This window comes from Zalophus californianus, chromosome 17 (genome assembly GCF_009762305.2).
Source record: "Zalophus californianus isolate mZalCal1 chromosome 17, mZalCal1.pri.v2, whole genome shotgun sequence".
NCBI classification, from domain to species: Eukaryota; Metazoa; Chordata; class Mammalia; order Carnivora; family Otariidae; genus Zalophus; species Zalophus californianus.
This window is the reverse complement of record NC_045611.1, coordinates 46,998,251-47,014,606: the sequence shown is the minus strand read 5'-3', so window position 1 is coordinate 47,014,606 and position 16,356 is coordinate 46,998,251. Positions and strand designations below refer to the sequence as shown.

Here is a 16,356-nt window from a genome sequence, read left to right as displayed (position 1 = left end):
ACCACCACGAGGGTGGTCCCTGCTAGGCTCTGCCAGGCACAGGCAGAGTGGACAGGGCCAGGAGGGGGGACGTCCAGGGGGCTATGGGCGACCAGGAAAGCTTCTCAACTCAGCCTGGGTGGGGGGAGGGATCGAGGAGGATTTCCTAGAGAAAGGGATGCCCAATCCCTAACTTGTAGGAGAAACTGGAACGAGACAGTAAAAGGGGGAGCAGGACATGGGTGCCAGGCCGAGAGAGGAGCTGGCGTGACAGGTAGTACTCCGAGTCCCAAAGCAGAAATGTAAACGTCCCTTCGTTCACAGCCCTTCCGTGACTCCCCGATGCCCTCTGGATAAAGTCCAAGCTCCTTAGTCAGGTGCCTATCCACTTAATCATTCATTCGCCCATTTATTCATTCAATCCACAATCATTCCCTGAGGCCCTATATGGCCCCATTCCTCTGCTGGTGATGGGTGCCATGGGGGCCAGCACACACCTGCCCCTGCCCTGGAGAGGCTCCCAAAGAAATTTTCAGGAGACAGAAAGTCAAGTGCCCAGGGAAGAGGAGGTGTCCAGGCCCGGGCCTCGGGCTTGAGACGGGGACTCCAGAGGGGGAGTAAGTCTGGGGGAGACACTGAGGCCACGTGGGGCTTGTCTTGGTCACTCTTCTAACCTCACTGCCCAGTAAACACCCACCCTCCCAAGTTCCCCCAATGCCCGGTGCAAAGGAGGGATTGGTGGATCCATCCACTCATTCATTTCTCAATGAATGAGCATCTCCTGCGGGCCACATCCTGTCCTTGGTGCTGGCGGTTCAGTGAGGGATTGAGGCTGACCAGACCCCCACCCTCACAGAATTTATATCCTAGCTGGGGAGACAGCCGGTAAGCCGCAAACCATGGAATATCTTTAAAGAACAAAAGAAAGGAAGTTCATGTGATGAGAGGCTGACGAAGAGGGTGGTCAGGGACGGCCTTTCTGGGGAGGTGACAGTGGAACCGAGAGCAGGGTAAGACACTGGAGTCAGCTAAGTAGTAAAGACACTATGGGCTGTCTCTGCACAGATGAACTCATTGACTCCTCAGAACCCTGTGAGGTCAGTACTATTATTATCTCATGTTCCTGATGAGGAAACTGAGGCACGGGGTGATTGGAGTCATTTGCTCACAATCACACAGCTTAAAAGGGGAGGCTGGGCTTTGAACCCAGGCTGTCTGGGCTCCAGTAGCTTTCTCTTAACCACATGCCGCCCTGCCTCCTGAGGAACGGCCAGTACAGACCCTGGGAACAGCAAAGGCCCTGAGGTGGGAGTGTGAGGACATATGAGGAAGCCTCTGTGGCTGGGACAGAGTGAACCAAAGGGAGAATGAGAGGAGATGAGGAGACAGGCGATGGGTGCAGATAATGGGGAGCTCCGTGGACCACCAGGAGGATCCCCGCTTTTCCCTGAGATGGCACCACAAGAGGGCTCTGAGCAGGAGAGGGACCTCACTGGTGTTCACAGGGCCCCTCTGGCTGCTTGTGAGGAACAGCCTGTGAGGGCTGAATGGCGGTTATGGGGGGGGGGACCAGGCAAAAGGCTGCTTGGGGGAGAGGGGACGGGACCAGGCTGGGGACGACGGTGAGAGAAAGGGGCAGATTCTGGAGAGATTTTGACTATGGAGCTCACAGGATTTACTGACAGATTGGCTGTCCGTGAAAATGAAGGAAGAAAGGAGTCAACTATGTCTCTGAGGTTTGGGGCCCCAGCACCGGGAGGGATGGAAGCGCCATGGGGAGCTCCGGGGGCAGGAGCAGGGCGTGGGGATGGAAGTCCTGTTAAGCCCTTCGGACAGACACCCCACCAGGCCCGTCGCGCTGGCCTGACCCCCCTCCCCGTCTCTCTCTCTCTCTCTCTCGCCCCCTCCCCCGCCCCCTCCCCCCACAGCCCTGAACTGCCCCGCCAACAGCCGCTATGAGCAGTGCGGCCCCGCCTGCCCCGCCACCTGCAACTCCCAGGCGATGCCGGCCAACTGCTCCGGGCGCGGGTGCGTGGAGGGCTGCGTGTGCCTCCCGGGCTTCGTGGCCAGCGGCGGCGCCTGCGTGGAGGCCTCGTCGTGCGGCTGCATCTTCGAGGGCCGCCCGCTCGCGCCCGGCCAGCAGGTGTGGGCGGACGACCGGTGCCAGCGACTCTGCACTTGCAACGGCGCCACCCAGCAGGTGACCTGCAAGGACACGCAGGGCTGCCCGACCGGCGAGCGCTGCCGCGTCCAGAACGGCCTCCTGGGTTGCTACCCCGACCGCTTCGGGAGCTGCCAGGCGTCCGGCGATCCGCACTACGTGAGCTTCGACGGCCGGCGCTTCGACTTCATGGGCACGTGCACTTACCTGCTGGTCGGCTCCTGCGACCAGGCGGCAGCGCTGCCCGCCTTCCGGGTGCTGGTGGAAAATGAGCACCGGGGCAGCCAGACCGTAAGCTACACGCGCGCCGTGCGCGTGGAGGCCCGTGGCGTGAAAGTGGCTGTGCGCCGGGAATCCCCTGGGCAAGTGCTGGTGAGTGACTCGGGGCCAGGGGAGGTGGGGAGGGGGCAGAGAGGGAGGAAATCCCCCTTAAGGAGAAGGGGCTCTGAACCCCTGGTGGGGCCGGGGGTCTGTTAGAAGAAGACCTTGTGGCCAGTGCTTAAGGCCCGGGACCCCAAAACGGGCGGTGCTGCCTCTCCTTGGCTGTGTGATTGTCTCTCAAGGCTTTCGTTTTGTCCTCTGGGTCCACCACCCAGCAGAAGTCAAGAACCACAGATTTTTCTCTTTTAAAAAAAGATAAAAATCGTGGGTGAGGTTGTAAGATTCACAGCTCTAGTAAATAATTATTACTGAGCAGTTTGGGACAGTGGCCCATGTCCTGGGGAGGAAGATGGATTGGAAATGGAAAACTAAGGAAATTTCCATGTGCCAAGCACCACCACTAAACCCTTTACAGGCCTTAGGTCAGAATCCTCAGAATGACCTCGGAGTAAAGGAAATTTTGCCCATAAAGCTGAGTGTCTGGCATAGAGAAACTTCTAGATAAACAGAGGGCATAATGAGTCATATTTATGTTCCCACCTCTCTGAGATGACACTTAAACTGAGTCTGGAATAATCATAGCCGATACATACTAAGTTATTTCTACACGTTAAATGCTTGACATATAGTAACTCAATCTCTACAACACTCTGTGAAATAGCTAATCTTGTTAGATGAGAAACTGAGGCGCAGAAAGGCTAAGTTATCTATTCATGGTCACACAGCTAATGAGTGACAGAGCCACAATTTGAAGCCAGGCTGTTTGGCTCCAGAGCCTATACTTTCTTAACCACTACATCCTATTGCCCCTCTTGAGAAGAGAGATGGAACAGGCAGGGACAGAAGTGGATGGAATAGTATTCCAGGCAGAAGGAACAGCAAGTGCAAAGGCCCTGAGGCAGGAACAAACAAGAGGGCAGAGGAACAGTCTGGAGGCCCACGGGGCTGGAATGGTGGGAGGGGATGATGGAGGGGATGGCTATGATGGAGGTCTTGATTTCAACCAGAACCTGAAGGACAAGGCAGAGACCACGAGGTGAAGAGCGGTGGCTCCTAGGTGCAGGGAACAGCAGGTGCAAAGGCTGGGCTGAACCAAGCTTGAAGAGTACAGGAGAGCAGCACAGAGCCGGTGCGGCTGTACTTGAGAGTGAGGTTGGGGGGATGGGATAGAGAGATCGGTAGGAGACGAGGTCAGAAAAGTGGGGACGAGCAGGGCCTGGTGGGGAGAGGGGTTCTATTTTAAGCTGAGACATAAAGGATGATGGGGAAGCAACCAGGCAAAGAATAGGGACGTGGAAGAGGGTAGGAATGTCACAAGCAGAAGGCACAGTGAAGGCCCTGAGGCTGGACTGAGCTCGTGGAGTCCAGGAGAAGATGAGAATGCCTGGCTGGAGTTGCAGGGGTGGGGATGGGCAGTACCGGAGAACGAAATTGGAGAGCAGTGAGGCTCAGATCATCTAGGGCCTTTTAGGCCCTTGTAAGGGATTTGGATCAAAGCTATCAGGGCAAGTGCAAAGGCCATGAGGTGGGAGTACTCTTTTTTTTTTTTTTTAAGATTTATTTATTTATTTATTCATGAGAGACAGAGGAGGAGAGAGGGAGAGGGAGAGAGAGAGAGAGAGAAGCAGAGGGAGAAGCAGGCTCCCAAGGAGCAGGGAGCCCGATGAGGGACTCGATCCCAGGACCCTGGGATCATGACCTGAGCCGAAGGCAGATGCTTAACCATCTGAGCCACCCAGGCACCCGAGGTGGGAGTACTCTTGGTGTGTTCAGGGAGACAGCAAGGAGGCTGAGTGAGCGATGTGGCAGGTGATGCAGGCACAGAGGTAGACAGAGTCTCAGTGAAACAAGACCTTGTAGGGAAGGGGTTTGGCTTTGCGCCAAGTCCTGAAGGCTGAAGGGGAAGCAGCCAGGAGGCAAGTGTTGGGTAATGTTCTTGGCAAAGTGAAAAGGCCCTAGAGTTGGACTAAACTGAGAGAAGTAGAGGAATAACAAGAAAGCCAGTGTGGCTGGAGCAGACTGAGTGAGGCAGGGGGAGTGGGAGATGGTAAGGTCGGGGAGGTAATGGGGAGACAGACCCTATAGGCTCTGAAGGCCATGGGTTAGGGATTTGGATTTAAGCTGATAGCTGCAGGTTGAAGACAGGTAGGTGGCATGCCAGACAGAGGGAAGAGCAAGTGCAAAGGTCCTGAGGTGGAACCAAGCATCGTGTGCTCAAGAGAACAGCAAGGAGTTCAGAATAGTTGGAGCCAAGTGAGTGAAGGGCGGGACACCCAGCCATGAATACCCTGACCCCTTGGACCTCCTTCATCTCTGTCCAGGTGGACGGCATCCTTCATCACCTGCCCCTCCAGGCAGCAGATGGGCAGGTGCAGGTCTTCCGCCAGGGCCAAGATGCAGTTGTGCGCACAGACTTTGGCCTGACTGTCACCTACAACTGGAACAATCGTGTGATTGTCAAGGTGCCCAGCAGCTATGCTGGGGCCCTATGTGGGCTCTGCGGAAACTTCAATGGGAACCCCAATGATGACCTGGCTCTGCGGGGTGGAGGCCAAGCTGGCAATGCCCTGGCCTTTGGGAACAGCTGGCAGGAGGAGACAAGGCCAGGCTGTGGGGCAACTGAGCCAGGGGAGTGTCCCAACCTGGACTCCCTGGTGGCCCAGCAGCTGCAGAGCAAGAAGGAGTGTGGGATCCTTGCGGACCCCACGGGGCCCTTCCGTGAGTGCCACGGCAAGCTGGACCCACAGGGTGCCCTGCACGACTGTGTCTATGACCGCTGCCTGCTGCCAGGCCAGTCTGGGCCGCTATGTGAGGCATTGGCCACCTATGCCGCTGCGTGCCAGGCCATCGGGGCCACTGTGCACCCCTGGAGGAGTGAGAAGCTTTGCCGTGAGTACCGGGAGTGACAGCTGGGGGGCTCGGCCTTATGAATATTCATTAATGTATACATAGCATTAACTCATGTAACTCTCAGAGGGGTATTCTGAGGTAGGGACTGTGGCTGCACCCATTTAACAGGTGAGGAAACAGAGGCTTAGGAGGATTTGGTTACATGCCTGGGAAGTCACAGATGCAGGAAATATTTGTAAGATGACCAAAAATATCTGGTGGCCCCGGGTCTGTTTCCTATATGGCAGCTGTCATTCAGAGACGAGTAGCAGGGCTGCCTTTAGAAGAAGCCTGGTCCCTCTCCAGTGTTTTTTGGTCACCATCTGGCCCACTTCACTCATTTACAGCATCTGCCTGGATGGCGCACATCACTGTCCGTTGAAATATACATGATATATACATGCATGTCACATAATTTCTTTTTCTCCTTCAACTTCTATTCATTCATTCATTCAACAAATATTTATTGAACACCTACTGGTGTTCCCAACACTGAGGATATAATGGGGGAGAAAACAGGAAAAAAAAAATCTCACTCTCCTGAACTGACCTTCTAGAGATTTTTAGTTCCAGCAGAATTTAACCTAGCATAATATACTGAAATATATGAAAGTCTCTTTTTAGATCACTGCATCAGTTAGTTCTTGCTGTGTAACAAACATTCCCAAAGTGAAAAGTGGATTAAAACAACAAGTAGTTATTATTTCTCATGATTCCACGGGCTCCTGGGCTGATCTCCTAGTCTGGGGCAGCGTGGTTTATCTCTGCAGTCTTGCTGGTGGTTCTGCAGGGGCCGGATGGTCTACAATGGCCTGACTTTACACATCTGGTGGTTGTCAGGCTGGTTGGTCTGGGGGGACCTTAGCCGGGACTGCTTGTCCCTGCTGACTCGGTCTCATCTTCTAGCTGGCTGGTGCAGGCTGCTTCACACAGTGGTCTGAAGGTTCCAAAGAGCGGCAAGCGTGGGCGAGCCCCACTAGGCAAGCACACTTCAGGCCTCTGCTTGGTGTCCCATTTGCTGTCATCCCATGAGCCAAAGCCAGGACCATGGCCAAGCCCAGAAGAAGGCGTGGCCATCATCCATCTTTCCCAATCCCCATCATACTTCGCCACAAATATAGACACCTGTGAAGAACATTTCATTATCATCAGAAATTCCTGAGACCATCAGACTCTAAATGTTAAAAAAAAAAAAAGGGTGGAGTGAATTATCATTGCAAGTATCATTAGTACACAACTGATAAAAATATTCAACGTAAAGAGTAGAATGTACTGGAAAGGCATCTCTTAGTGAGATGGATGCAGCTTCCCCCCAAAAGTTCATGTCTGCTGTTGAGCAAGACCAGGTTCAACATCAATTCTGCTTTTGATTTTCATATATAGGATACTAATAAGTGGGTGGAAGGGGTTCTGGCCCAGCAATGTCGCTCCACTCTGAAATCCTTTTGAGTTGTAGGGAAGTCAGGCACACAGAGAGACACAGTAAAACTTAACTATTCCTGTCCTCTGAGCAGCTGGCTCTATCAGACCCTCCTTCCATCTTGCTGGGAGCGACATTGGTCCTGATTCCTTACCCAGGGAGGTTTCATCATGCATTGTCCCCACACTTCACAGCAGTATTTGGAAGTGTCCCTTTGTGTCCCCAGAGGTTTCCACACCCCCCGGGCAGCACACCGTGTTGATTTGGGATGGGTGGGGAGTGTACAGTTGTCTTCTGTAAAGTGGGAGAAGCACACTCACCGAAGGGACAGTGGGAAAGAAGATGTTCTCAGGCCAGTCATCTTAGGAAGGGTCCCTATCACTATGGGCAGTGCTCGTGAGGCACACTTCCCATGGCGCAGTTCCCATCCTGAGGGTTTCTAAGGGTTCTTCTCATTTCCTCCTCCCCACCACCCTGTGAGGTGGGATCGTTCCTATTCCTACTTTATAAAGTGAGCAATTGGAGCCACAGAGATATCAAATCATCTGCCTGAGGTCACATAGCAAGGCACCATGACCTGCATCCAGGCAGGTTGGCTCCTGAACTTGTACCATTAATTGCTTCATTCTGTGGCCTTTGTGGAAACTGAGGATCTCTTATTTCCTTAAGACTACTCTTGCCTTTGTACCCCTTGGGGCAGTTCTAGAAGATTGGGTTGTGAGGATGCAGACATCAGGCAGAGGGGGGCCTAGGGTGGGGCCTTACCCCAGTCCCAGCTTTGATGACTGTGGGTATTGTGCCATTCTTGGTTCCTCCAACACCCCTTTGGTTTTATTGTTTGTTTGTTTTTTAATTTTGCTGAAATATTTTATTTTTTAAAGATTTTATTTATTTGAGAGAGAGAGAGAGCACACGAGTTGGGGGGAGGGGCAGAGGGAGAGGCAGACTCCCCAGTGAGCAGGGAGCTAGACACGGGGCTCGATCCCAGGACCCTGGGATCGTGACCTGAGCCAAAGGCAGATGCTTAACTGACTGAGCCACCTGGGTGCCCCAATTTTGCTGAAATATTTTAAAGCAAATTCTAGAACTATGAATTTTCCCATAAATACTTCAGTAAACATCCCCAGCAGATAGAACTTTTAAGAAACATGACCACAATGCTGTTGTTACTAGGAACAAAAATAACACTGACATCATCTAAACTCAACCTAGGTTCAAATTTCCCCAATTGTCTAAAAATAGTGGTTGGTTTTTTTTTTTCCAGTTTGTTTGAATCTGAATCCAGACCAGATCCACACATAGCATTGGGTTGATTTTGCTTCAATTATTTTCATCCTGCAATAGCCCCTTTCCTTTTTGCCCTACACATTATTATGAAATTTTTCAAATGTATAGAAAAATTGAAAGTATTTTACAGTGAATACCCATACACTTACCATCTACATTCTACAGTCTACATTTGGCTGTACTTGTTTTATCTCATTTCTGCCCCTCTATCCATTTTGTTTGGGCCATTGCTTATTGGGGAAAAAAATCAAGTCATTTGTCCTGCAGAATTTCCTACTTTCTGGATTTGGCTAGTTGCTTCTGCATAGTGTTATTTAACTTGTTCCTCTGTCCCTGGATTCTCTTGTAAGCTGGCTATAAGATCTAGAACAGCACCGTCCAATGGAACTTTGGTGATGTTGGCAATGTTCTGTCCCTGAGCTGTCCTGTGTGGTCACCACCAGTCACATACTGAGCACTTGAAATGGGCTAGTGTGACCAAGGAAGTAAATCTTCTATTTTATTGAACTTCAATTAACTTAGATTTAAATGGCCACACGTGGTTATTATCTCGGCACAGACAGAGGCTTTACTAGGCTCAGTCTTAGGGTTTTTGTTTCGTTTTGTTTCAAGGAAACCGCCTGTCTTATAATCTGGAGTGACTGGAGTTCAGAGAGAGGAACAGGAATTATTTTTTCCTCTTCTTCACATGGCCAAAGATTTCAATTTACTACAGAATTACTCCTCCTACTACTATATCACTATAGAATGAGGAAGCTAAAACCACTGTGTTCACAAATGCATTGCACAGATCACACACACACTGTATATGCACTTATATGTTTAAGACATGTCATTAAAGGGGTGCCTGGGTGGCTCAGTTGTTAAGCGTCTGCCTTCAGCTCAGGTCATGATCCCAGGGTCCTGGGATCGAGCCCCGCATCGGGCTTCCTGCTCGGCGGGAAGCCTGCTTCTCCCTCTCCCACTCCCCCTGCTTGTGTTCCCTCTCTGGCTGTGTCTCTTTCTGTCAAATAAATCAATAAAATCTTAAAAAAAAAAAAAAAGACATGTCATTAAAGACGTTACAGATAACCACAAACTTCAGTTAAATTGGAATAGAATCTTAATTAGGCCCAGATTAATTGTGATGTAATCTGTGCCCCAGGCCCCACTGAACGGAGGGGCTCCTTGCCGCCGGATGGCTTACATGTGAGTGTGTGAGTGAGGGTGTGCCTGCGCGTGCGTCACCTGGGAGTGGAGATTCTTGATGCTCACGAGCTCACTGCTGCTTTCCCTACAGCTCTGAGCTGCCCGCCCCACAGCCACTACGAGGCGTGTTCCCGTGGCTGTCCGCTGTCCTGTGGGGACCTCCCAGTGCCCGGAGGCTGTGGCTCTGACTGCTACGAGGGCTGTGTGTGTGACGAGGGCTTCGCGCTCAGTGGTGAGTCCTGCGTGCCCCTGCCCTCCTGCGGCTGCGCATACCAAGGCATCTACCACCCGCCAGGCCAGACCTTCTACCCTGGACCTGGGTGTGATTCCCTTTGCCAGTGCCAGGAGGGGGGCCTGGTGTCCTGCGAGCCCTCCGCCTGTGGCCCGCAGGAGGCCTGCAAGCCGTCCGGTGGCCTCCTGGGCTGCGTGGTCATGGGCTCTGCCACCTGCCAAGCCTTGGGAGACCCCCATTACACCACCTTTGACGGCCGCCGCTTCGACTTCATGGGTACCTGTGTGTACGTGCTGTCTCGGACCTACAAGACCCGGCCTGGGCTGCAGCAGTTTAGTGTCCTGCAGGAGAACGTGGCCTGGGGCAATGGGAAAGTCAGTGTGATCACCGTCCAGGTGGCTAACTTCACCCTGCGGCTGGAGCAGAAACAGTGGAAGGTCACGGTGAGAAGCAGCAGCGGAACAGGAAGGGGAGGGGGCCTGGGATAGAGGGTGCTCTGTGGGTGGGACACACAAAGCACTCAGCCCAGAGGCAGGGGGCTCAGAGCTCTGAGTGGATGTGGGAGGCACGGGGTCCCCAAGGTGGGGGGAGGTGCCGGTCAGAGCCCCGAGTGGGGAGCCGGGGAGTCAGGAGGCCTTGGGGACCTGGGACCTGCTCCCACGTGACTCAGTTTCCCCCTCTGTCTGCTCCTCAGGCTCCCCTCTCCCTGCTCCTGCCTATCCCCTCTGAACGTCTCTGCTCACCCCCTCCTCCCTTTCCCTGCACCTTCCCTGCACTTGGTCCCTGCCCCAGCCACCTCCCTGGTCCCCTGGCCAGCAACATGAAGCAGTCAGAGGCTGGGCAAGTTCAGGGATGGGAAAGGTTCAAGAACAGAGGACGATCTGGGGGTGACCCCATCACCCCTCACCAACCATAACAACCACAGTAACAGCAGCTCCGGTTTTTACACGGCTGACCTCTGATTTTTTTGGGCGCTAAACACTTCACATTCACAGTATCATTTCATCCTTGCAGCTGGAAGTACCATGATTTGCTTTATTCTTTAGAGGGGGAGGTCCCATCACTGGCCCAAAGTGCCCCAGCAAAGGCACGACTTGAACCCAGGATGACATGCCAGGAGACAGCGCGCTGGACCCTGGGTCACCATGGTGCTTTTCTGAGAAGGATTTGGTCTCCTATGGAAAGTGGAAGGATCTCCCCACGGATCCCACTAAAATGCAGGCACATGACCATTGCACTCAGGCAGGATTGATGATGAGGTTACTGATAAAGAGCTGACTTCTTCAGGGGTCACTATGCACCGGCCATGCGTTAGATGCTTGCTTACGCTCCTAGGAGAGCGCCTCACATATAGTTGGCTCTGAATACAGGTGTGGTTGGTGTTCTTGTCATTTGCATCTCACTGAAGCCACCAGCTTCTCCATGAGGTGGAAACTATTATATCCCACACTTTACAGATGAGGAAACTGAGGCACAGAGATCCCTGCTTGGGAAGTATGGCAGGTGACTATGTTCTGAGGAGCATGTCTTCCTCCTGCCTTCTCCTCTGACGCTCAGCGCCTCTGCATTCAGGAATGATGAGCGAGCGTGTTAATCAGGGGCGGGCTTCTAAGGCTTCGTTGGACGCCCAGTAGCCTTCCACTTGAAACCACTGGTTCTTGGCTCAGGGGTTTGAAGTTCATTTCCCATTAGCCTAATGCTCCACCCACGATGCTTAAAGCGAAAAACCTTAGCACCCACTTACTTGTCAAAAGAAAAACTCCCAATCAGAGCTCAGGATGCTAGCAAATGCTCCCGGAACACCCATTCCGTGCCAGACACATTTCTCAGCACTTCCCAGATGTCAATTTAAATAATCCTGACAGTAACCATGTGGATCCCACTCGGTAGGCGAGGAAACAGACACAGAGAGGTGCCTCACGGGCAGAGTCGCAGGAAGGGGAAGGGGCAGAGCTGTGTTGGAACCCAAGCAAGTGGCTCCGGAGTCCGTCTCTGCATTATCGATCTGCAAGGGGTGAAGGAAGGGTGGCTGGGAAGCTTGTTACTCCATCGAGGCCCTGTGTCAGCTTTCTGTGGCCGCCGGCACAAGTGACCACACACATGGTGGCCTAAAACAACAGGAATTTGTTTTCTCACCACGTGGAGGCCAGAAGTCCAAACTCAAGGTGTCGGCAAGAGCCACCCTCCTTCCGAAAGCTCCCGCGGAGGCTCCTTCCTCGCCTCTTCCAGAGACTTCTGGTGTTTTTCAGGTGTTCCTTGGCTCACGGCCACAACACTCCCATCCCAGTCTTGTCTTTTGTTTTTTTTTTTTTAAGATTTTATTTATTTTAGAGAGACAGAGAGAGTGCACGAGCAGGAGGGGCAGAGGGAGAGGGAGAGAGAATCTCAAGCAGACTACACGCTGAGCCCAGAGCCTGACGCAGGGCTCGATCTCACGACCGGAGCTGAAACAAGAGTCAGTCGCTCAACCGACTGTGCCACCCAGGCTTCCCCCCCGTCTTTGTCTTCACATGGCCTCTTTTCTTCTCTCTGTCTCCTTTTCTGGCTCTCATCATTATACGAGGAAACTCATCACTGGGCAGAGGGCCCACCCGAATCCAGGATGATCTTGAGATAGTGACCCTAAGTAGGTCTGTAAGGACTCTTATTCCAAATAAGGTCACATTCAGGGGTTTTGGGCAGACATATCCTTTGGGGACCACCATTCAACCCACTTGCAAGACCCAATGATTATGCCCATTTTACAAAGGCGGGAACTAAGGCCCAGAGACTAGGAGGTCACGTGGATCTCCAACGTCAGGCAGGGGCTCGAACGAGGGTCTGCCCTCCCAAAGTGCGCCGTCTGATGCGTGGCATCTCCTACCTCCCAGGTGAATGGTGTGGACATGAGGCTGCCCGTGGTGCTGGCCCAGGGCCAGGTCCGCGCCTCCCGGCACGGCTCGGACATCATAATCAACACTGACTTCGGCCTGCGTGTGGCCTACGACCTCACGTACAACGTGCGGGTCACCGTCCCAGGCAACTACTACCAGCAGCTGCGTGGCCTTTGCGGGAACTACAACGGCGACGCCAAGGATGACTTCCAGAAGCCAGACGGCTCACAGGCAGGCAGCTCAAACGAGTTTGGTAACTCCTGGGAGGAGGCGGTGCCCGGCTCCCCGTGTCTGCCACCGCCCACCTGCAAGCCCGGGGAGGATTGCAGCCCGAACCTCGAGTGCCCCCCTGAGCTGGAGGAGAAGTACAAGCAGGGGAAGTTCTGTGGGCTCCTCACCAGCCCCACCGGGTCTCTGGCCGCCTGCCACAAGCTAGTTGATCCCCAGGGTCCCTTAGAAAATTGTGTCTTTGATCTTTGCCTGGGTGGCGGGAATGAGAGCATCCTCTGCAGCAACATCCAAGCCTATGTGAGTGCTTGCCAGGCAGCCGGAGGCAACATTGGTCCCTGGAGGACTGAGTCATTCTGTCGTGAGTAAGGGGCAGAGGAGGGCGGGGGGGGCTGAGGGGCAGAGGGAGGGGAGACTGAGGCACAGAAGGGGCAGACACTGCAGCCCCTTCCGCAGAGCCCCTGGGAGGGGGCTCTGACCAACCCTCCCTCTTTGCAGCGATGGAGTGCCCCGCCAACAGCCACTACGAGCTCTGCGCAGACACCTGCTCCCTGGGCTGCTCGGCACTCAGTGCCCCCCCTCACTGCCCAGAGAGCTGTGCCGAGGGCTGCCAGTGTGACCCTGGCTTCCTCAGTGACGGCCAGGCCTGTGTGCCCATCCAGCAATGTGGCTGCTACCACAACGGTGTCTACTATGAGGTAGGAACCCGGTCACGGCGGGCAGAGCTCGGGGCCTGGTGCGGGACCCCGTTCCACTGCCCATCTCCCCACAGCCGGCCCACCTGGCCCCCTGAACGTCTCTCCCACCCAGCCCTTGCCCTCCCCAAGGCCTCACTGTGGTTCCGTTTGTCATCTCCCACCTGCTGCCTCCCAGCCCTCACTCTTGCTCCCTTGGGCCACCTTCCGCCACGGCAGCGGGAAGACCCTTCTCCATATGGCCGTGGGCCCTGCCACTATAAACCTTCCCCTGACTCCCCAAGTCTAGACTGTCTCTCTGACACAGCAGGTAACTCCCTCTGCTTGCCTCTCCCACCCAAACCCACTTACTCCTCTTTCTTTGATTTGCCTGTGTGTTTGTCTAAAGCCTGTCTCCCTCAGAGGACCACGAGCTCTGTGAGGGCAGGCGCCCTCTCTGCTCTTCTCCTCATACAAAGGAAAGGGGTAACAAGGGGCGCCTGGGTGGCCCAGTCAGTTAGGCGTCTGCCTTCAGCTCAGGTCATGGTCTCAGGGCCCTGGGATCGAGCCCCGCATCGGGCTCCCTGCTCGGCGGGACGCCTGCTTCTCCCTCTCCCTCTGCCTGCCTGCCGCTCCCCCTGCTCATGCTCTCTCTCTATCTCTCTCTCTGTGTCAAATAAATAAAATCTTTAAAAAAAAAAGTGATAACAAAAGCAAATAGGTAGACGGTGCTTACCTCGTACCAGTTACAGCTTTCAATGCCACGTGCACAGTTTAGGTGCGTTATACATAGAGACGAACTTTTTATTACAAAAATTTTCAAACATGCAAAAGTCAAGAGAACAGTGAAATAAATCCCCATGGACCCATCACACAACTTTGGTGATAACCACATTTTCTCCCACCTTGTCTCCTCTCCAGCCTGGATTATTTTTTTAGAAACTCCCTTTTCCTTTCCCCTATACTTCATATGTATTACTAAGTAAGTTATACTACCACAGGTAGGTGCTATTATTATCAGCAGCTTATAGATGAGGAAATTGAGTCATCAAGAGGTTAAGTAATTTTTTTAAAGATTTTATTTATTTATTTGAGAGAGAGAGAGAGCCCGAGCGCACAAGCAAGGGGAGCAGGAGAGGGAGAAGCAGACTCCCTGCTGAGCAGGGAGCTCAAGGAAGGACTCAATCCCAGGACCCTGGGGTCATGACATGAGCCAAAGGCAGACACTTAACCAACTGAGCCACCCAGGCTCCCTGAGGTTAAGTAATTCGCACAGAGTGATACAGTTTGGAAATAGCAGAAACAGGCTTCAGACCCAGGCAGTTTGCTCCAGAGCCTTTGCTCTTTTTTTTTTTTTAAATTTAAATTTAATTAATTAACATATAATGTATTATTGGTTTCAGACGTAGAGGTCAGGGATTCATCAGTCTTATATAATACCCAGTGCTCATTACAGAGCTTTTGCTCTTAATTGGTATGTCACAACGCTTCTCATATACAGCAGACATTGAGTGGGCATTTTGGAAAAATGAACGAGTGAATGAATGAAAGAATGAATGAATTGGATCCCAAGGCCATGCGGTGCCTTAGGTTCACAGACAAGGGGCCGCCTTGCTGAAAGATGCCCTTTTCGTGTTCTCTGGACCCTCTGGCCCCGGAACACTGGAGGTGCTGGTGTCAGCTCCCGCCCTGATGGCCGTCGCCCTCTGTCCCCACAGCCGAACCAGACGATGCTCGTCGACAACTGCCAGCAGCAGTGTGTGTGCCACGCCGGGCAAGGTGTGGTGTGCCAGACCCACAGCTGCAAGCCAGGACAGGGGTGCAAGCCCTCGGGAGGCGTCCTGAGCTGCATCACCAAAGGTGCTGGGCTGGGGCCGGGCGCAGGGCCCTGGGAACGGAGGACGAGGACCCCGGAGCGGAGGGTGGTGGAAACCCTGATTTTCACAGTGGGAGGCACAGAGGACGAAGGACTGAGGTCTCCACCTGGGGCCCCCTGGGCTGGGATTTCCAGGGCCAGGGGCAGAGGGCCTCCAGGCTGGGAGGCAGGGACGCTTATGGTAGAATCCAGGCTGTGAGGACCCCCAGGGCTAGGTTTCCTGGGGCAAGTGTCAGAGACCCTCGGCATAAAGCAAGGACAGGCAACCTTTTCTCCTACAGGGCCAGATGGTAAATACTTAAACTTGCAAGGCCTTAGAGTCTCAGACATAACTACCCAACTCTGCCATCGTGGCATGAAATCAGCTGTAGGCTATGTAAGTGAGGAGCTGAGGCTCCAACGAAACTCTGATATTTGTAAAAAACAGGCAGCTGGCTGTGCCAATGTTCGCTGACCACTGGTATGCAGGATTAGGCTCGGGGCTTCTAACACCATCTCCCCTTCAAGGTAGGGGTCTTGGGCAGAGACCCCACCAAGGCTGGGGTCTTCAATACAGGGCCCTCTTCAAGAGGAGGATCAGGATTTATAGGGAAACAGTCTCAGACATGGGACCCCCCCTCCCCGATTAAGTCTAAGTGACAGAGCCACCCCCCAGGACTGGTTTCTTAGGGTGAAGGGCAGAGCATAATTCCTTATTCCCCAAGACAAGGGAATGGGACCTCCAAAACTGACGGAGGCCCTCAGTGCTGCTGGGCAGGCTCACGGGGACTCCCAGGGGTCGGGGGCATAGCAGTCAGAGTTGGATCAGGAGACAGAAACCACAGAGTAGCGTCAGTGCAGAGTTTAATCTACAGAATTTACTTGTAATCAAGTACTGAGGGGGTAAGAAGAACATGAACGAACAAAAGAAAAGCAGATGTCAGGAGCAGCCCCCGCCCCTAAAGCTAAAGCAGGGCACCCAGGGAAGGGAGGGAGGCCGAGAGACAGATGTCACTGGAAGATGCAGCCAGAGCCTACTGGCTTAGAGGTTGTGCAGGCTGGAGCGGGCAGGCAGGAAGATCCTGGTGGGGTGCTCGCAAAATTCCCAAAACTCAGTGGGAAGCTGTGGGCCAGAGCCTAAGTGACTCTCCAGGCCAGCTGGGGCCATGGACTGGCTGAGTGCGTCCCC

At 53.5% G+C, this 16,356-nt stretch overlaps 1 protein-coding gene across 3 annotated transcripts in view; it reads left to right on the top strand.

Annotated features, from left to right (window-relative positions):
- Positions 1 to 16,356, top strand: part of LOC113936551 (Fc fragment of IgG binding protein) — a 41,045-nt gene that overhangs the window by 8,183 nt on the left and 16,506 nt on the right. For all 3 annotated transcript variants that reach the window (XM_027619903.2, XM_035725320.1, XM_027619902.2), the window contains 6 exons: positions 1,908 to 2,512; positions 4,843 to 5,410; positions 9,397 to 9,980; positions 12,408 to 12,999; positions 13,137 to 13,336; positions 15,031 to 15,172. In XM_027619903.2, coding sequence (XP_027475704.2) covers positions 1,908 to 2,512; positions 4,843 to 5,410; positions 9,397 to 9,980; positions 12,408 to 12,999; positions 13,137 to 13,336; positions 15,031 to 15,172 — 2,691 coding nt within the window. The remainder of the gene's footprint in view (positions 1 to 1,907; positions 2,513 to 4,842; positions 5,411 to 9,396; positions 9,981 to 12,407; positions 13,000 to 13,136; positions 13,337 to 15,030; positions 15,173 to 16,356) is intronic.